The 22,240-nt window shown below is 42.0% G+C and overlaps 2 protein-coding genes across 2 annotated transcripts; one reads left to right on the top strand and one right to left on the bottom strand.

Moving 5' to 3' along the window:
- Positions 1–221: 221 nt before the first annotated feature.
- Positions 222–4,862, top strand: LOC105050537 (brassinosteroid LRR receptor kinase BRL1-like). Its single transcript, XM_010930598.4, is given in 4 exon segments — positions 222–653; positions 768–3,152; positions 3,155–3,877; positions 3,880–4,862. Coding segments are annotated over 3 exon segments (3,624 nt in total). The 5' UTR covers positions 222–653; positions 768–892; the 3' UTR covers positions 4,521–4,862.
- Positions 4,863–10,524: 5,662 nt separating this feature from the next.
- LOC105037202 (ultraviolet-B receptor UVR8) lies at positions 10,525–20,780 on the bottom strand. Its single transcript, XM_073242544.1, is given in 5 exon segments — positions 10,525–11,724; positions 17,908–17,949; positions 17,952–18,219; positions 18,795–19,011; positions 20,396–20,780. Coding segments are annotated over 5 exon segments (1,350 nt in total). The 5' UTR covers positions 20,734–20,780; the 3' UTR covers positions 10,525–11,239.
- Positions 20,781–22,240: the final 1,460 nt, after the last annotated feature.

Raw genomic sequence — 22,240 nt, 5'->3', positions numbered from 1 at the left:
TATATATATATATATATATTTGTTTTTGGGCAAGAGGGAGGCAAAAAAAAAGGCAGCCTTCGAGAAATCAAACCACCAGTTTGACTGGACTCGGAATTTAAGATAGTAAGGAATATATATATCTATATATATATATATATATAATCTTTGGTAGCGAAACTATATTTTTCTTTTGATAATTGAAGTCAGAAGCAAACAAAGCCCCCTAAACCCATGATTAAAATGCCAAATCCTCTCTCAATTTCGTCCTTGCCCGTTCCTTCCACTTGGGGTTTATTAGGCTCCCTAACCTTGCCCCCGTACGTCCCTCCACCTCCACCTCCACCCGCTCTCTCTCTTCCACCTTCTGTGAATCCATTTCTATTTCAAACCCTTCCTTCAAGAACCCTTTTCGAGAGGTTTAGAAGGTTCCTACATCCCATTTCTTCCCAAAGATCGCATCAGATGGCTGGCCAGAGCTTACAAAGATAGTTCTGGCTTCAAAAATGTCAGCTTTCCATCTGTTTTCCTCGAAAAACTCATTTTTTTTATCTTAATTTATTGGGTTTTATCCATAGATTCTGATTTCTTCGGCAAACAATAAAGCCAGTTTGTATCAAAATTTGATATTTCTTTTTCAACAACGGCGATCTTGGAATTGAAGGCTCCAATCAGTAATTATTCCATCCTTCTCTCTCTCTCTCTTTTTTTCCCATCTTTTGGTGCATCCAAATGGTATAGATTGATTGAAAAAATTCCTTTTTTTTTTTTTTTTTTGGCATCAACAGAGCTCTCTGTTTCCGTTGGAAGCCTCCGAAATGTGAGACTTTTAGCAACCAAGGAGAAAGAGTGCAACAGCTGTAAAAGAACCCCTTGTCTCCCTTCTTCTGAGCTCTTTCCACTGTTTCAAGCTATGGAAAGCGTCAGCTCGGCCTTCTTCTCCATCCTATTGATTCTCCTGTATGCTTCCCCTTCTTCCATGGCGGCGACCGACGAAGCCTCCGCCTTGATCTCCTTCAAGTTTTCGTCTGTCAAGCTCGACCCCAGAGGTTTCTTGAAGAACTGGGCTACAAACAGCAGCTCCAACAATCCGAATTCGGACGCCCCGTGCTCGTGGACCGGAGTGATTTGCTCGCCGGCCGATGGGCGGGTGCGAGGCCTGAACCTGAGCAACATGGGCCTAAGTGGCCGGGTTAGCATTGATGCGCTCATGGCGTTGCCGGACCTTCGCAACGTTGATCTCCATGGGAATCTGTTCCACGGCAATCTCTCTTACAGCGGAAGAGCTTCCTCTCTCCCCTGCAGCTTCGAGACCGTGGACTTGTCGTCGAACAGCTTCAACGAAACCATTCCAGGGGACTTCCTGACCTCCTGCCGGCGCTTGGTCTCACTCAACCTATCAAGGAATTCCATCCCCGGTGGCATTTCTCCCTTTGGGTCTTCGATCCAGGTGCTTGATTTGTCCCGTAACCGGATAGTGGACCAGGGGCTGTTGAAGTACTCGCTTTCGAGGTGCAACAATCTGAACTATCTCAATTTGTCCGACAACAAGCTCACCGGGAAGCTGGGGGGCATTTCGTCCTGCACTAATCTCACAGTCCTCGATCTTTCCTATAACATTATCTCTGGGGAGATTCCGGCGAACTTCATATCGAAGTCGCCAGCTTCACTGAAGCAATTGGATCTCTCCTACAACAACCTCTCTGGTGAATTCTCAAGCTTCAACTTTGGGAGCTGTGGTGGTCTCTCGGTGCTTGACTTGTCCTACAATGGCCTCCATGGCAGCGGGCTGCCACCAAGCTTGGCCAATTGCCGGCAGCTGGAGAGGCTCGATCTCTCGGGCAATCATTTTGCAAATGAAATCCCTGCATTCTGGCAGAAATTCACCAATTTGAAGCACCTATCTCTGGCCAACAATGGCTTTACAGGTGAAATCCCACCGGAATTAGGCCGGACATGCGGGGCCATCACCGAGCTCACCCTGTCGGGAAATCAGCTCACTGGTGGGCTTCCGCCGACCTTTGTCTCCTGCTCTTCGCTCCGGATACTAGACCTGGCAAATAACCAGCTCTCCGGTGATTTCATCGAGCAGGTCATCAGCACTCTTCCTTCTCTGAAGCGTCTCCACCTTCCCTTCAACAACATCAGCGGTCGGGTGCCATTGCGGGCGCTGACCAACTGTACATTGCTCGAAGAGGTCGACCTGGGCTCGAACGAGCTCACCGGCGATATTGAAATCCCATCCGGCTTCTGTTCATCTCTTCCTTCTCTCCGGAGGATCCTCCTGCCGAACAATTTCTTGACAGGATCCGTGCCGTCGGAGTTGGGCGGGTGTACCCATCTCCGGACCATCGACCTTAGCTTCAACTTCTTGAGTGGCCCGATCCCTTCGGAAATCTGGTCACTTCCCAAACTCTCCGATTTGGTCATGTGGGCTAACAATCTCTCCGGCGAGATACCTCAAGACCTCTGCTCAGAAAGTGCTAGCTTGGAGACGTTAATCCTCAGCTACAACATCATCACTGGAAGCATCCCGTCATCGTTCGCCAAGTGCTTGAACCTTATATGGGTGTCATTCTCCGGCAATCGCCTTGTCGGTGGGATCCCCAGTGGCATCGGCAACCTCCAGAACCTGGCGATCCTCCAATTGGGCAACAACTCGCTCTCCGGAGAGATACCACCCGAGCTCGGCAGCTGCCGGAATCTCATATGGCTCGACCTCAACAGCAATGCACTAAGCGGCTCCATCCCGTCCGCCCTCGCCTCGCAGACGGGGCTCATAGTCCCTGGCATCGTCTCGGGGAAACAATTCGCATTCTTGAGGAACGAGGGTGGCAACATTTGCCCGGGCGCCGGCGTGCTGTTCGAGTTCGAGAGCATCCGGCCGGAGAGGCTCGCAAACTTCCCCTTGGTCCATTCCTGCCCCTCTACAAGAATATACACCGGCACGACGGTCTACTCTTTCGCCAGCAATGGAAGCATGATCTACCTCGACCTCTCCTATAATTTACTCTCGGGGACGGTACCGGAGAGCTTGGGAACCATGGACTACCTCCAAGTCCTGAACTTGGGGCACAACAAGTTGATGGGGACGATCCCGGCGAGCTTCGGAGGTTTGAGAATGATCGGAGCACTTGATCTCTCCCACAACGACCTCACCGGCTACATCCCGGGGCGCTCGGCACGCTAACGTTCCTCAGTGACTTGGATGTCTCCAACAACCACCTCACCGGCCCGATCCCGACATCGGGCCAGCTCACGACATTCCCGGCGGCGCGGTACGAGAACAATTCCGGTCTCTGTGGGGTCCCTCTGCCCCCTTGCGGCGCTACTGCCGATGACCGCCGTGGCTCCCATCCACAGAGGCGGGTGTTCGGCGGGAGCATTCTGATTGCCGTCTCTCTGTTTCTGCTCATCCTGGTGTCGCTCTTGCTAGTTTTATACAAGATGAAGAGGCACCAGAAGACGGAGGAGCTGGGAGGTGGGTATGTCGAGAGCCTTCCGACCTCCGGCACCACGAGCTGGAAGCTATCCAGTGTTCTCGAGCCTCTCAGCATCAACGTTGCCACCTTCGAGAAGCTCCTCAGGAAGCTAACGTTCGCGCACCTCCTCGAGGCCACCAATGGCTTCAGTGCCGACAGCTTGATCGGCTCCGGCGGGTTCGGAGAGGTCTACAAGGCCCAACTCAAGGATGGGAGTGTCGTCGCAGTCAAGAAGCTGATCCATGTCACAAGCCAAGGGGACCGGGAATTCACTGCCGAAATGGAGACAATTGGCAAGATCAAGCACCGGAACCTTGTGCCTCTGCTGGGCTACTGCAAGGTTGGCGACGAAAGGCTTCTGGTCTACGAGTACATGAAATTTGGAAGCTTGGATATGGTTCTTCATGACAAGAGCAAAGGGATGGTGTTGAACTAGACTGGGCGGCGAGGAAGAAGATTGCGATCGGGTCGGCCAGGGGGCTAGCTTTTCTTCACCACAGCTGCATTCCCCACATCATACACAGAGACATGAAATCGAGCAATGTTCTACTGGATGAGAATTTGGAGGCCCGGGTGTCTGATTTCGGGATGGCGAGACTGGTGAATGCTCTGGACACCCACCTCAGTGTGAGCACGCTTGCCGGAACGCCGGGCTACGTGCCTCCTGAGTACTACCAGAGCTTCCGGTGCACCACCAAGGGGGATGTCTATAGCTATGGAGTTGTGCTCTTGGAGCTCCTATCGGGGAAGAAGCCGATCGATCCATTGGAGTTTGGCGACAACAACCTTGTCGATTGGGCGAAGAAGATGGTGAAGGAGAACAGGAGTAATGAGATCTTCGACCCTGAATTGCTGGGGAAAAGGTCCGGGGAGGCGGAGCTATACCGGTATCTAAAGATTGCTTGTGAGTGCTTGGATGACCGACCGCTCCGGAGGCCGACCATGATTCAGGTGATGGCAATGTTTAAAGACCTTCAGATCGACACCGACAGTGATTTCCTTGATGGATTTTCTATAGGGAGAACCATCATTGATGAATCAAGAGAGAAAGCACCTTAAATCTGCATTGGAATTCATAGTGTAGTGTGATCGCAAATTTTGTTGCATCTGGAATGGTAGGTGTTGGTTGCTGCCATTTCAAAGGGTGAATTATTTTTTAGGCATCTGATTACAGCATTATGATTACTGTAAATAGCACAAGAATGTTTAGGAGAAAGAAAAGGTTGTAGATTAAATCAGAGAAGATCTCTCGTTGTTCAATGGGAGAGAGGGGTAGGAAGGAAAAGGTGTCTTAGATTAATTACTTCACAATCCCATGTACATTTTTCTCTTCTTTATTTGTGTGTGTGTTATATCACAGTTTTCTGTGGCTTTTATACCTATCCTATTCATCATTTATGTGTTTGCAATGAGTTGAGCTCGTGCCATCGTTTAAGGCTTAATCTTAGACACAAATATGGCCATGCTGATTTTCTTAATGATGAAAGTGTGATATCACGCATGCGGTAGCACAGTTGGTCGCACGCCATTAACCTTATCTCCCACGTCTGCGGTTCGTGTCTGCGGAGTCGATTAAATGAGGGGATTAATTTCTCCGATGTCTGGACATCTGGGTGGGGGTGGTATGCGGACTCTGGATGGGGGTGGAGTATGTCTCTGATACTTGAATGATAAGGTGACCATAGTCGCATCGATCGACTTCTCCATGGATCTATGTCATCCAAGCTGCTGGTCGCCCCTTCTCCCTCTTCAACTCATTTTCTGTATCAAAAAAAAAATTTGATGAAAGTGTTATGGGCAAATTATGTAAAAAATAAAGTGTTACCGGCAACTGAGTTAGAACATTTAAAACACATCTGTTTTGGTATTTCATCGCAGAAATAGGATGGACGCTAGCTTAAATAACATAGAAGGTGATCGAATGAAATCTTAAATTGGAGACCATCTTTGCTTACATTTTTTCCTTCCTTTTTAAAACCATTTTTCCTGACTTTCGAATCACCGTTTGCTAAAAAAAAACTATGAGAGCTGTTTGTTCCATCGAAAGTCTATTGGATTTGGAACTTCACTGTCATCCATCGCTGTAAAAATATTTACATCTCCTGTTCTTCTGAATCCTTCGGTTTAACTACCCCATTATTATTGAAGGAGTGTGAAGCGTCCTCCCCCTCTGTCTCTCTCTCTCTCTCCCCCTCTTTTTTTTTCCCTGATTCTTTAGCTAGGGAACTAAATGATAACCTAGAGCCCTGCTAATATAGTTTGCTCTTTTGGAAAACATCCTTATCAAAAAAAGTAAAAATTTTTTGCTGGTTATGCTATCAAAATAAGGTACTTACAGCTAATAATCTGCAAAAAGGAGGAGTTCAAGGCCCCCCCTCATGTCCCTTGTGTTCTAATAATCCAGAAAATTTAGACCATTTAATGCTGGGTCGTGTTTTCTCTAGAAAAATTTGGTCTAAAATCATCGACAATTTTAACTTTCAATAATTGCCCGAAAGTATTTACGAGCTCTGGCATATTTGAAGACCGAAAATTAGAAACCATCAAGTAACTGAGGCCTGGCACGCTGTTATAGCAGTGAGCTTCTGGAGTATTTGGAAGGAAAGGAACAATAAACTTTGAAGGAAGAAGAAATTAAAGGAATCTTGAGATCGTGTATGTTATATAGAGTATTGTATCCGAGCTATTCTTTTGATACTCCTAAAATCCGAGTTTAGAAAAGAAAATTTTGTAATCTTGGGTAGATTTACTTTGCTACTGACAAATGTAAGTATGCGGGCTGTGCCCACTCCACTGCTTTTCCTCCTTTTACTTTCTGTATTTTGATACTTTTTTACATAATATCGTTCATGGTGGAAGCCTCTTCCTTCCTCCGTTTCATTCAAAAAAATATAGTTTGTTCTTTTACCTAGCATTGGGAAAAACTGCTTTAAAAAGTAAGTGTTTGATACTTTCACCATACACAAAAGACTCAAAAATGTGGGATGCAAAATTCCTTCTGAGTCGAACACTTTTATATTGCAAGGTCGGTGAATGATAACACCATGAACAGATGTCACTTGTCATGTTCTTGTTCTTACTCCAGCGGCCAAGTAGATCCGGCATTCATCATTATTTGCACCATAATTTTAAAAATTATCGAACAAAAGCCCACCTGCCAGAGGCTGCCGTCAATTACTTGTATTTCTTGTATTCTATCATGCTGACCAAAAAGTCCATCTATTACACGCAACATTAATATATGTAATAGTTTTTGGCAAAAACGAAAACCATTAATTTACCGACCAATTGATCCATAATCTATAGCCAAGTGCCATCAAACTAGAAATGAGCATTGGCATCATTTTCTAAACTAAAACTTTTTTTAGACCAGGAAATAGGTAGGGCAACCATCGCTGTCTATGCCACTGTTCATGTGTTTTATGGACAGGTTAGGTATTTGGTGACCAAGATGCCTACATTGGCCATGAAGATGACTATGTGCACGAGTGGGTCATGACATGCGAATTAGCTAAACATGATGGAGAATTATGGAGCAAAGGACAAAACAACGGTACCCTTCCTTGAGTCAAAGAAAAGGCTTTGTGATGCTTGTGGATGGAAGGGTATCTTCGCCATCAAGGAGAACGGATTGGAAATGTCGACACGCATGTGTGAGGCAATTGGGGAGCCGGGGACCTCAATAGACAAAGACCCTCCTTCTAAGTGGTCCCTCTGAGACAAGGACTCCATCGTTTGGAAAATGGGAGTTCAGAGGAAGCGTCTCCAATGACAGGGATATGATGAAGATTTGCCGTCTCTTTAAGGGGGGGATTTATTCATCGATCTTACGTTCGCATATAAACAAAATCCATGAGGTGTCATTTTGACAAGTGGAAGGAAAACCTGTTTGGTCAACTCCTCTGATTCTTTTAGTTAGCATGTTTCCATTGAGTGACTCCTAAGTTTCCTGATCAAATCCTAACAAAGAGATCTTACAAATACTTATTCTTATATTTGCAATTACACCCGGTAGCTATCAGTGGTGGAAAATTGGTGTCCGAGCGGAAGTTGATTGCTTTTTTTCTCTACATTGAGGCTTTGTTTCACGCAATTATGATAAAAATATAAATGGTCACTCAAAATTCTTATGTTTTAGCTTAACAAGATCTTAGGCTCTATTTGAGATTATTATTGGAAGTCGGTAATATATTATTTTATTATATTAAATGAGCTTCTTCAGAAGTAGACAACTTGACTTTCTAATAAAGCCAAAATAGCTTTTAGAATTTTTATCAAACAATACCATTTAAAAGTACTTTTTAAGAGCCAAAAAATGCTTTCTATCTCTCCAACAACTTTGCCGAACAGCATCTTCGTCATAAGTTCAAAAATACGGGAAATGTTTCATAAGCTCGTAATCTATATAATAACTCTTCATTCATTCTCCAGGTAGGCCAATGCCCTAAGAAGTGACGTAAGAACGCCCAGCCCATCTTCACAGCAGCCACTGGGCCAAGCTTTGTGCAAGACCACAAATTAATCCAACAGTCCTCAGCTGACCTGGCACATTAAAACTTATGCAGGCCGATCCGTCATCCAAGGCTAAAATCATAGACTATGACTGGTGTTTTTGCGGGTATCGAACATAGGTAGACCACTGCCCTCGGTAAGTGTTCAACATCAGACGGCCAGGCGTCAGTATACGAGGCTGTATGAGTTGGAATGTTTGTCTTTGCGCCACTATCGTGCGAGTACTCCCATACGTTTTATGGATAAAAATGGTGTGATATTCCATCCGAGGAAGATTAATTACATATAAGCTTAGTTATGAGAACTTTGGTAGGTTGTTATTTTGTTCTTTCCTTTTAGTTTTCACAAATCCAGCTCAATATGGTGTATATAGGGAGGAGCAAGATGAGAAAGATGCCCAACGAACGTCAGATGAGTGCAAAGTATATTTTATATATTTTCCTTAAATCGCACGGGTTAGGTGATTTGGGAAGAAACGAAGAAAAGATGATTAATCTCTAAGCAGACTCTGGTAGAGATGGTACCAGGTTGTAAGCCAGGGCATTTGTAGGAGACCTTACTTACGCTGAGCTCCTGTCCTATGAACGGTGGAAGTCATTCAGTCGCATTACTAACCTCTTTTCCTCGCAATTACCAAACTTTCAACCACATCTGCTGTTGCCCCCTAGCTCGTCCTTTTCTTTGGGGCTTTGTTCTTGTTCTAATGGAGGAAAGAATGGAGGTTGTGGAATGAGTGGTTGAAATGGTGATTTCCAAGGCCATTACAAAGTGTATGAATCCAGGTTGCATGGTGAGGAAATATGTTGGGAGGGAATCTCATGATCTCAATTACGTAGTCACAATGTATGAAAACAACCATGAAGTCCCAGCTGCGAGGAACAACGGCCACGCAAGGTAATAAATATATGTGGGGAGAGAAATTTCATTTCATAATATGTAGATTTGATATTCATATTCATTATGGTGTAAAAATGAAGACCTCATTAGTCTCGTATTGGTTGTGAGTTAAGAAGGACTCCGATTTATATAGAAAGAGACCATCTTTTTCATATAAGACAAAGATAAAAACATAAGATCCATGAATCACAGCGGAGAATACCTCACGTGCTAAATCATGAGTCTTGGCCGCAACAATATTATTAGATAATATTATCACTATCCATATCCATAATCAGAATCGAAATAATGTTTGATAAATTCCATATTATATCTATATTTAGGATACGTGGACACATGTATATCAGTATATGCAGCAAAAGCAGAGATAATCGGGTTATGTCTGCCCTGTTTGGAGCCACGCTCAGCATATACCCAACAGTAGCCAAAAGCCGAGGGTTCACCCGCATCACCAAAGTATTCGAACCAAAAAATCTCTCACCACCGGTTGGCCTAAACGTTGCATGATGGCTCTGTCGTTCTTATGCTTTGGCATCATGCTGCTCTCAACTCGGAACTTTAATTCCGTTCAACAAACTCCCGTTTCTGTGACTCCCATGTCGGCTGATGAGTTAGGCTTACATAAATATCCTGCAAGATCATGTCAATCTTTGGGCATCAGACAATTTTTCCCTACTGCATCACTAGACCATGAAATCGTCCCATCTATTCACAGTATCAGCCATCTTCCCTTTTACTAGGAGGATGCAGGCAACAGAAGGAGATTGCGACTCTGAGGCTTCACCCGTCTCTCTGTCTCTCTCTCCTGAGCAGAACCCATCTCATAACTTTATGGTCTTCAAGCATCTCAATATGCTAAATACTGTCTCTGCTTTTTGGTTACAAGGGGGTCAAAAACCCAACAACACAACTAAAGATGGTGAAATTGAACTCTGGATCTTTCAGCCAAGACAAGAGTTCTCATTTCAGAAAGATGAAGGGAAGTAAAATGAAAATCAGTTGAACTTTATAGCCAAGCCAATCCATCAGTAGATTGGTTGACTTCACGGAAAACATAGGATATGAAAAGAAGCTCATAGAGTCAAACAAAGCTTATATCAATAAGAAGAGGATGGTAAAAGCACCCATCAAATTCAAATAATTGTTTGATGAAGATCTGAACTTCATTTGACCATACAGCCGAATCTCCTTCCATCAAATAGATTTGAACCCAAACTGAAAAGTACGATAGTAAAACTTTTCATGCCACATGAAGCTCAGCAAGTAGCACTGAAAGAGCTTAGATCTTTTCGAAACCGCAAATAAGACATTACCATTGAGTCTCTAACAATATGACCATAACTACTTCAATATTTGTCCAAGAAGCATTAGAATTCATCTTCATTATGCTCCAAGAGGAGATGCCTAAGAGAGATTCATTTCTAAAATCCAAACAGCCCAAGCTGTATAAGAGATTATAGTTTTATCATAATCAGTTATAAGATTCCCTATCCAGCACTCAATTAGATCTGGAAGGAATTAAATACTGTCCTTCTCATTAAAAGAATCATGCACAAACATTTCATCATTTGCTTCAGCCTGTTTTAGCTTTTGGATTTAGAACCCCAGACGCTGGTGAGTTTCAAGGATTTTAAATCACAGAGATTAAATAAACTAACTGTAAAATTTTACCATCTCCTCATATCACACTATCAGAAGAATTAAATACACGATTCCTCGGGAAACAAGCTAAACTGAAGGAAAATAATCAGAACCAAAAGAAGATTTGACAGATATAGCATGATAGACGTATCAGGTCTTATCTTATCACAAGCTTTATCAAATGACATTGAGCTAGGTGTCTACAGTTGAAAACACACAAAAGAGAACTATCTTCTGAAGTACATCTTGATTTTAACTATCAGAACAAAACTTGTTGGTAATTGAGCCCAACAGGCTAGACAAAAAGCCCTAAGCAATGACTGGAATAATCCATGTGTTAAGCCAGGGCGGTTTAGGATCCAGGATCTGCAGAGAAAAAGGAGGCTACGACTGCTTTGAGAGCTTCACTGGTTAGCTCAAAGTCATATAAGGAAAATGCAACAGAAATACTCTTTCAAAAGCAGGTTATGGGAGATTAATCGACCATGCTTCTGGCTTTCAAAATGACAAAATCCAGTTGGAAAATCCAAGTCATGGTTAGGCAGGATTGTCTTTCAGCCCCAATGCAAACAATACTACCAACATTATCTGCACATTCACTTTATAGCATCATTTTGTGTAATCTAAGATTTTTCTTTCTTTTTCCTTCACAATTCCTTTTTATGTTTTTGGGTCTCAGAGGGAAAGTAGACAGTTAACAAACTGGGTGGACTCATAAACCAACTTCATCATTCAGCAACCAGTAGTAGATTATGGTCAAAGCCAGCCGCTGCGTGCAGAACCTTCAACCCATCCAAACGCTCCACAAATGCTGGTTCCATCTCATCCACTGAGCTTCCTAAACCAAGTCGGCCATTTCGGCCAGAGCCCCATGCCCAAACCTCCCCCTTTGAAGTGAGAGCAATAGAATGAACACGCCCAGCTGAAACAGACACCAGCTTTTCCCCACTTAGACCTTCAACCATCCCGGGGACATCTTCTTGCCCCTGGCGTCCAAGTTGGTAGCTTTGATTCCATCCCCATGAGATCACGCAGCTGCCCCCTTCTGCAGCTCCCTGTGATGTAGCCTTACATAGAACTAGAGAGTGACCAAGGCCTGCGGACAGAGAGAGGGGATGGAAATTTATGCTGATTGGTAGCATTTTGGATCCTTCAGTGTTCCTGCCCAGCTGACCATATGTGTTGTCTCCACAGCTTAACAGAGTGCCATCACCTGAAATTAAACATTAAAACTTAGGGGAACATCTAAACATCCGTAGTAGCAATGTTCCCAAAATTTTATTATTTCCTTTCACTTAAATGAGAATATGCACACCTGCATCACTTCACTTGTTAAATAATGACATAATGAATCAGCCTGTGAACCTGACGTGCCCAACCTGAATAACTGTCTTATGTAGGTAAGGATAAAAATTGGAGTGCAAGAAAAAAAAAGAGTCTTTGAAATCTGATTGATAAGAAAATCACCACAATCAGATTACAAAGGGATAGAACGCCATTCAATAAAAGAAGAACGTGAGTGATACGTTCTAGGGTTTGTAACTCGCCACTAACACACAAGGATTAGATGAGTGAATTCAGCAACACTCATTTTCATTCATTGAAATCAGAATGAAATACATAGATCGCCTCTCTTTATATAGATATGAGATGGAACATAAGGCAAATTCAGTAAATGAAAGAGAATAACAGAATTTTGCTATTATGAAAATGATGGTGGCTGCATCTTGCTACTATAGAAATAATAGTAGCTGTATTTTGCTACAAAAAAAATGATGATGGCTGTATCTTGCTATTAAGAAAATTATGGTGGTTGCATCTTGCTACTAAGACTGCATCTTGCTACTAGAAAATGATGGTGGCTGCATCTTGCTACTATAAAAATGATGGTGGTTGTATTTTGCTCCAAAGAAAATGATGATGGCTACTAAATGATGAATTAAGAAAAAATAAAATAACCTTCTAGACTCGGTCCTTTTTCAAGCAATATCTTCTTTCAATTCCTGCCAAGTCTGATTCGCACCAACATCATGCTTCTACGCAAGTGAGCAAAGTCATCAATTTGGCTCTTGTTCGTGTAATTGGATCCACCTATGGCATCTAATCATCTCTTTCTTCATGATGGTGCACATCATTTTCTCCTTGTTGATTAGATTTGCCCTCAAATCTAAGTCCTCCTCATCATCCAAATTATCCTCAAGTAAGGAGAAAGATCTCAAACATTGAATGTAGCGAACACATTGTAATCACCAGGCAATTCAATCTTGTAAGCATTGTCATTCACCTTCTCAACAACTCAAAATGGACCATCATACGCAGCATGAGCTTAGATTTTCTTTGGTTTGGAAATCGTTCCTTGCGAAGATGTATCCAAACAAGATCACCTGGAGCAAAGCGAACTTGTTTTCTTCCTTTGTTGGCTGTCTTCTCATAAGCCATGTTCTTCCTCTCAATCTGCTCCTTGAAGCTCTTATGCATGGACTTAACCAACTCAGCTTTCTTTCCATCCATACAAACTCTTTCGCTGATTGGAAGTGGTGCCAAATCAAGTGGGGTGATAGGATTGAATCCATAAACTACCTCAAAAGGAGAATACTTAGTAGTGGGATGAACACTATGATTGTAAGCAAACTCACTCATCCCAATTCTTTAAATTCTTGTTAACAACAGTGCAAAGCAAACAAGAGAAGATATGTTTATCACTTCGGTCTGACCATCGGTTTGCGGATGGCAAGTCTGCTGAAGAGCAATCTAATACCAAGCTTCTTCCACAAGGCCTTTCAAAAGTAACTCAAGAACTTGACATTTCGATCAGACACAATACTCTTTGGTACACCATGCAGACGCACTATCTCCTTGAAAAATAAATCTACAACATGTAAAGCATCATCGGTTCTGTGGAATGGTATGAAATGAGATATTTTTGAAAATAAATCCACAACCACCATAACCGAATCCTTCCCCCTTTGTGTTCTTGACAACCCAAGCACAAAATCCATACTTAAATCTACCCATGGTTGATCTGGTACAGGTAGCGGCATATACAACCCTTGCGAAGTCTCTTTGCTCTTCGCCTTCTTGCAGGTGACGCACCTCTCAATGACGTGATGCACATCACGAATTATGGCTGCTAATAGAAGTGCTCTTTCACCATCTCTAATATTTTTTCTCTCCAAATGATCCGTCAATCCGCCATCATGAGCTTCTCTCACCAAAGCTCTCGAATGAAACTATTAGAAATGCACAGCCGGTCTGACTTAAACAAATATCCGTCATGTCTTAGTAGCCGCTTACAGCTCCTTTTTCGCACTCCTTATAAATGCTTGCAAAATTTGGATCGCCCTTGTATTGATCTATAATCAGCTCAAATTCCATTAGTTTAGCATTAAGCGATGAAATCAAAGCATACCTCTGAAAAGTGCATCAGCCACGATATTGATATTTTTTTTTGTATTTGATCACATAAGAAAAAATTTTCAAAAACACCTACTTGGCATGTCTACGATTCAGCTTGTTTTATCCTTTCAAGTGCTTCAAGGACTCATGATCAGTATGGATAACGAACTTCCTTGGCAATAAATAATGTTGCCAAGTCTCCAAAGCCCCAAATCAGAGCGTAGAACTCCTTGTCATAACAGAGTAGCTCAAGCTCACACCATTCAACTTTTCATTGAAATATATATAGGACGCCCTTCTTGCATCAGAACAACCCCAATGCCCACACCGGAGCATCATATTCTCCCTCAAAAGTCTTGAAAAAATCAGATAGAGCTAGAATGGATGCTAAACTCAACTTTTCTTGATCAACTCGAAACTCCTTTGGGCTGCTTCCTCCACTTGAATTCTCCTCCCTTCTTGATGCATTCAGTGATAGGAGCAAGAATAGTGCTGAAGTTCCCCACAACCCTCCGATAAAAGGATGCTAAGCCATGAAAACTTCTTCAGATACATTGGTAAGAACAGGCCACTCCTTGATTGCTTTCACCTTTTCCTCATCAACTTTCACTCTATGTTGCGACACAATGTAGCCAAGAAAGATTATACGATCCTGACAAAAATATACTTTTTGAAGTTGCCTTATAGCTTCTTTTGTCGCAGAACCTCAAAACTCCCCCTGAGGTGCTCCATATACTCCTCCTGATTCCTGCTAAAAATCAAAATATCATCAAAATACACAACCACAAAATCATCAATGAACTTACACAACACATAATTCATCAATCTCATGATTCATTGGACAAGCCAAATGGCATGACGTCCACTCACACAATCCGAACTTGGTCTTGAATGCGGCCTTTCATTCATCACCTTCCTTCATACGAATCTGATGATATCCACTCCTAAGGTCTATTTTTAAGAAGACCTTATCTCCATGCAACTCATCAAGCATATCGTCCAGTCGCGGGATTGGATAGCGATATTTTACTGTGATCTTATTTATCCCCTACTATCCACACACATCCGCATAATCCTCTCTTCGGTACCAACAAGTTGGTACTAAACATGGCTCATAAACTCCCTCACATAATTCTTCTCCAAAAGATCAGCAACTTCCGTTGCAACTCCTTGGCCTCCTCGGATTGCATCTATAGGCTGGTCTATTTGGTAAGGAAATCCTGGAATGAGATCAATCTGATGCTCAATCCCTTGATTGATGGCAATCCTTTTGGTAACATTCAGGGAACACATCCGTAAATTCTTCAAAATCTCCTTTATTTGCGAGGAAGGGAGACTTTTTCATCTGAACCTACTTGGCTACAAGAACAAAAATAATTTCATTGTTAGTCAAAACTCGCTCCACTTCCCCTTGTTGGGAAACAAGTTCTCTTTCTTGCCCTTCTCGATCACAAGCTGATCTTTCTGGACCTGTTGCGGGCTAAGTGGTGCCAACACTATGTTCTTTCCATCCTTGGCAAACGAATAGTATTTTTGAAACCGTCATGAATAGTCCTCCGATCGTACTGCCAAATCTTTCAAAGAAGATGGCTGACTTTCATAGGAACCACATCACAAACAACCTCATCCTTGTAGGACTTGCCAACAGAAAAGATACTACAACCTGCTTTGTAACCTTCACATCACCATCATCAGTAAGCCATTGCAATCTATAAGGATGGGGATACTTAATGGTCATCAGGTTAAGTTTTTCCACCAAATAGTGAAAGCCACATTGGTACAGCTACCTCCATCAATGATAACACCACATGCCTTATCATAGATGTGCACCTGGTATGGAAGATGTTTTCATGCTGCTCATCATCCACTTTGGCCTGTAAGTTCAGGTTGCGACGAATAACCAACAGCTCTCCTTCATATGCAAACTCACATAATCTTCTTCCACTCTTCCAAAATAGCTTCATCTTCACTTTCAATTTCCTCTTGTGACTCCCGAATGAACATCACCCTCTTGTTTAGACATTCAGAGGCTATATGACCGTAACCAAGACACTAGAAACACTTGATATCTCGGCTTCGCTTGGGAGGTTGCGAATTCCCCACCTTCTCTTTTTCTTTGGCTACATCTGTAGTTTGCTTGCTGGAATCACTCTTTTCTACTTTTTTGGAACCACTTTAGGGACGACCATGGTGATAAGGAAGACGAGTTGGTGATCTTACTCGCTTATTTGCACCACGCTTGCGCTGTCTCTTTACCTTAACAATAAGTTTGATCACATCGTCAAGGAAACATAAGATTGCAATCCATCGTATCAGCAATCTCTTTGTTTAAGCTCCTAAGAACCTTGCAATGGTTTGTTCTGAGGTTCTCGCAAATCGCAACTCATCATCAGCATCTCAAATTTTTGAAATAATCCTCAACGCACATACCCCCTTGCCTCAAGCTTTGTAACTTGATGTATAGCTCCTGCTTATAATATTAGAGACAAATCGCTTCTCCATAATCCACTTCATAAGCCTTCAGTTTGGATCTCCTCTTCTCCATCCCTCCTACGCTGAGCTTTCACATTCTCCCACCAAAGATTAGCATAATCAGTGAATTCAAGGGTAGCAAGTTTATATTTTTTTTACCTCAGAATAGTCTTGACATTCAAAGACCTTCTCCACACGTTGCACCCATTCCAAATACTCTTCGGGTGAACTGGTTCCTTAAAGGGTGGGATCTTCATCTTAATATTGTCTCCCGAACCCCTTTGCTGCCGCCTTTGCATGGGTGTTCCTCCACACCATCATCATCTCCAGGTTCGTCATACTCTTCATCATCGCGATCAGCTCGTCATGGTGCTGGATGGCCACGCCGCTGTGGTGGTGGGGGAAGTATTGCCAACCGCTCAAACACCTACGTTAGATGATTGAGTTGCTCCATCATCTTTCTTGACACCGCTGGAGTCTCATGATCTAAGCCTGTTCCAGACTCATGCCTCTAGGAATAACAGGGGCCTCGTCTCCTCCAGACATGATTTGGATGCCAAACACTCCCTCAAGCTCTGATACCAAACTGACGTGCCCAAGCCTGAATAACTGTCTTATGTAGGTAAGGATAAAGGTTGGAGTGCAAGAAAAAAAAAAGAACCTTTGAAACCTGATTGACAAAAAAAATCATCACAATCAGATTACAAAGGGATAGAACACCACACTCAAGAAAAGAAAACGTGAGTGATAAGTTCTAGGGTTTGTAACTCGTCACTAACATACAAGGATTAGATGAGAGAATTCAACAACACTCATTTTCATTCATTGAAGTCTGAATGAAATACATAGATCGCCTCCCTTTATATAGATATAAGAGGAACATAAGACAAATTCAGTAAATGGAAGGAATAATAGAATTTTGCTATTATGAAAATGATGGTAGCTGCATCTTGTTACTATGAAAATGATGGTGGCTGCATTTGCTACAAAAGAAATGATGGTGGCTGTATCTTGCTATTAAGAAAATCATGATGGCGCATCTTGCTACAAGGCTGCATCTTGCTACTATAAAATAAGGGTGGCTGCATTTTGCTACTATAAAAATGATGATGGTGCATTTTGCTACAAAGAAAATGATGATGGCTGCTAAATGATGAATTAGGAAAAAACAAAATAACCTTTTAGACTCAGCCCTTTTCCAAGCAATATCTTCCTTCAATTCCTGCAAGTCTGATTCGCACCAATATCATGCTTCTACGCAAGTGAGCAAAGTCATCAATTAGGCTCTTGCTCGTGTAATTGGATCCACGTATGGCATCTGATCATCTCTTTCTTCATGATGGTACCACCAGAACCTCAATTTCCTAAGTACATTTTTCTTTACGAGCACACAAACCAAGGCATGCAGGCAGAAGGAGAGATTATGTATAAAGAAGATAGACTGCAATGGTTTGTAGTCTGATTTGAGTGCAAAACTGATAAAGGTATCTAAAAGAAGTAGATAATGATCTAGGGAACGAATACTCACTGCATAGCACTAGGGAATGATCAAGACCACAAGCCACATCAAAACTCTAAGAGCACTCAGTTCCTGCACTATGCAAGGCTCCCAGATGATGGGCATATTCTTCTCTTTCTCCAATTTTTCTGCAACTTGTTTCTCTACAATGTCTAGCAAAGATGCAGAATTGTCCAAAGCTTTATGAGAATTCAGAGGCTGTGAAAGTGGTTTATCTAACATTTTCCCCATTTCTCCCAACCTTCCATCTTCCGAGTAACCCCAACCAAATACTTTTCCATCCTTGCTCTGTGCCAATGCATGGCCCCATCCAAATGATACCTGTCCGTGTATGATAAATATTAATTTAACTGAGACACAAAGGAATCTCTGTTCAATGTAGATAATGGAAATATTTGCACTGCATGTGGGTATAACAATATCCACTCTTTGGCTACGACATAAATATAATAAAAAATATTTATGAATCTTAGGGCATTTGCACTGCACGCATATGATATTAACAGTTCTTTGAAAGTGAAATCAGAGTTAACTGGTATAGAGAACTACCATGACAAATCATCTCTAACAGAGCTTGAAAACACAAACTTGATTCAGAAATCAATATTGACAAGTTGACAAGCAAAAACAAATAGGCAGTCAATGTGGAAGTTTGCAGTGTCTGCAGACTGAATCGCATATCATAGTCCAAAAGGGTTTCACCATTTGGAGTATCACGTATTAGAGTCAAAATCATTTCAACCGGAACATTTATTTCTGGACTTTAATCTTTGAAAAAGAAAAAAAAAAGCCCATTTTGTGAAGTAACAGTACTCTAGACTGAGTTCAGCTGAGGAGATTTCTATCATATTCAATAGAAGAAAGATTTTTCTTTCTTAGAAACTCAAAATCAGCACCTTTATTATTTCATGCCCTGCTAGCGCCTCAACTTTGGAAGGTCTGGCAGCTTCTATCACACCTTCCCCAAGACCAAGTTGGCCGCGCTTGGATCTTCCCCATACCCATAGAGAACCATCATCTCCAACAGCAGCAGAAACCACACCAGATGCAAATGCAGCTTGAACTCTCACATGATCCAACCCTGTCACCCTTTCTGGTTTGCTCCACGTGTCTCTGTTATTTAAAATCACAAAACATAAGAACAGACTTCTTGACATTGGCAGCATGCTTAGTTGATATTTCAATTGCTGCATCATTGTCAGGAAAAGATAATTAATTAGCTGAAATCAGTTTTCTATCATTCCGATTAGTAGGATGCCTGCTCAGCAGTTGATTTGTATTCACTTGTGAACTGTTCTAATCTGACCAGCTGAAAAGTTGTTTTATTGCAGCACCATGCAATAAAAACTTAAATGACAGTTAGTTTCTTCTGACAGTAAGCTTCTACGAATTCTTGCAATGGCTCTTATCTAATGGAGTTTTGCTAATAATTGTTTCTTCTGCAAAAGCCCATCCAGTTTAAATCCGGAACTTGACTTTGTTCCCTTCAGCAGTGAAATAATAGAGACGTTATCCTATACTCAAAATGCACAGAAGGATCAGTTTTTATGTCTAGACTATAAGCAACTAGTCAGTAACAAATCAACAAAATACCTTCTCTCGAACAAATAAATGAAATATTTATCAGCAACTGGATGGGAATTTTAATCTGGACGATGGACTAGTTTTCTGCAAAATCTCATTCAATAATCTTAAACCATAGAAAAATTTATTTCGGTCGGTAAGAACATGTCATGTTCTCAACCATTAATTTTGCAAAACAAAGAAAATGCCACGTACTTCAAGAAACATATAACCTGATAATAATTTCTGGGATATCACATGTTATGAAATTTTACTCGGCTCAAGTTAAAGGTGTATTGAAAGGTCGGACGTTAAAGACATAACTTTTTAGACTCCAAGAAACCCTGCAAACTTCACAAGGAATACAAAAATTGCAAGATCATTAATCACACAGAGCTAGCAGCCAATGGGTTAACCAGAAATTCTAAAGGTAACCACATTGGCACCAACTTAGACAATTCCTCCCACAAAAAACAAAAAATAAAGAAGAAAGGACACGAAGTTGAACAAGCATAAAAATCCCACAGCCACAAGAGGGGCATAGGACCAAGGCAGCTTTCAAAGACATCACTAGGAAAGTAAGCCACCCAAATTAGTATCACTGCCCAAAAATTAGAAGTTCAAATGTATTTGAAAAACGTTCGAAATCAGATAAAAGCTCCCGAACAAATAATCACGGAACAAATCCCAGAAATAAAAGGCAATTTACGAGAATTTAATTCTTATTTGGAACAATAGAAAGGATCACAAAAAAAGAACCTTGGAGACAAAAGATTGAACGATTCCAAGCCAGCATCATTAAACTGCAGAGAGAGTTTACTTGGCCCAACAAATCTCCCCAAGAAACCGAAAACAATAGCCCTCAACAGATCCCAGGATTAGGCATTTCCCAAAAGGGGCGAAACCAAGCTATAAAGGAGGTTAAAGGAGGAACCTTGGAGCAGCGGGGCCCCTCCCGAGCTGGCCCTCCTCGTTCCGGCCCCATGCCCACACCTCCCCGTCGGCGGTGACGGCGAGGGAGTGGTAGTGCCCGGCGGCGACGCCGGCGATGCGGGAGGGGAGAGAGGGGACCTTGGTGGGCTCGTAGGCATCGGCGAGCGGGAAGGGGAGGCCGAGGGCTCCGTTGCTGTTGTCGCCGAAGCTCCAAACGGAGGCCGCCGGTAGCGAAGCCTTGGAGGCAGCAGAGTAGGATCTGGCGGTGGAATTGGGAAGAGAGAAGGCGCGGAGGAGGAGGCGGCGGAGGAGAGACGGCGTTCGCGGTGGAGACGGCATCAGAGAGAGAGAGAGAGGGGGCGGGGGGGGCTACCGTGCTGGTCACAATGGAGTCCCTTCTGTCGGTCTCTCTAAGAGCGAGGAAAGTTACGTGTGATGCACGTGAAACCGGATGAACGGAGTTCCAGTAACGCCGTTATCAGGTTATTCAGGTTATGAGGTCCTCCATAGTTTTTTTGATAGGGATGGTCCTCCATAGTTGCCATGTACTTGGAACGCTCATCGTACCTCGTTGAACCCGGCGTTACCTGGAGGTTGGTACTCCGTAGGTTTTAAAGCTTGTATGGAGCGGTACTAGCTGCAAATAGGTAAGGTCGGACACAACATCCTGGGGGCCGATCTGGTTGGTATTACATTCGAGTCATAAGTTTAGACTCGGATCTAGCTCATTAGTTGATTAGATCGGATGGAGTTAGAACCATGGAAAGGATTTTAGACTGAGAATATTCTTAGGACCAACGTGACATGATTTTATATTTGAGCCATGATTTTGGAACCAGATCTAATTTATTAGTTGGTCAGGTCGGATCAAGTTAGATCCGCAGAAAGAATTTTAAATCCAATAGTTTATTTAGATCGGGTTGGAATCAAGTATAATAGGACCCAACCTAAAATATTTGTTTTGGATTAAGTTGGCTTTACAATTTGAGCGGAGCTTCTAGATATCCTTTTATAGATAAAATATAATAATTGATAACTAAATATAAAGTTAATAAAAAAAATTTAATAAAGTAAAAGAAATCAATTTAAATTTAATTTTTTATTCAAAAACTTTAATTTCATTGGGGTAATTAATTATTGTGGGTTGGAATAAATCAGATTTGATGCTAGACAGGCACGTTTTTTATTGACCCAAATTAGGTTTAGATGATATACAAGCTAAGTTGTATTGGAATTGATTGAAAATTATAATACCCAGATGAAATCTAGAACTGATATCATATCTAATTGCTTAACCTAATCTAACTCTTGATCAATAAAATTGAACAGGCCATGGATCAACTTCACCCATTTATAGCCCAAGCGATATTGGCTTTGATGTACATTGAATTTGTGGAATTTATGGTTGAAAAAATTAACCTGCTTTTATAGAATTCAATTCATACAAATAATACAAATAATTTTTACTTATTTGGAATAGTTATATGATATTCTGCAAACAGCAAGACATAACAAATGATAACTAAAATATCATAGTGTCAGTTGATAAAGTCTCTGTTCACAAAATATTATGCGTTCTTTAGATTGAAGCCTTATCCATTTCATAAAAAATAAATACAAAACAATAGTTATAGAAAACAAACAAGTGAAACAACAAAAAATATGTTATGAGCATGATAAGATCATATGAGAGCCGTTCTTTATATGCTTCTTGCATACGAGTTCAGCAAAATGAAAGCCCCGAGATCATTATAACACTGATTATTTTAAACAATCATGAATCATTAGGAGTTGCTGGAGGAAAAAAAAAAAAAACACTGACTCGGTGGTGAGTGTAACTCGGCGG

This window comes from Elaeis guineensis, chromosome 8 (assembly GCF_000442705.2).
Source record: "Elaeis guineensis isolate ETL-2024a chromosome 8, EG11, whole genome shotgun sequence".
NCBI lineage: Eukaryota > Viridiplantae > Streptophyta > Magnoliopsida > Arecales > Arecaceae > Elaeis > Elaeis guineensis.
The sequence above is the reverse complement of the archived record's forward strand: the minus strand, read 5'-3'. Positions and strand labels throughout refer to the sequence as shown.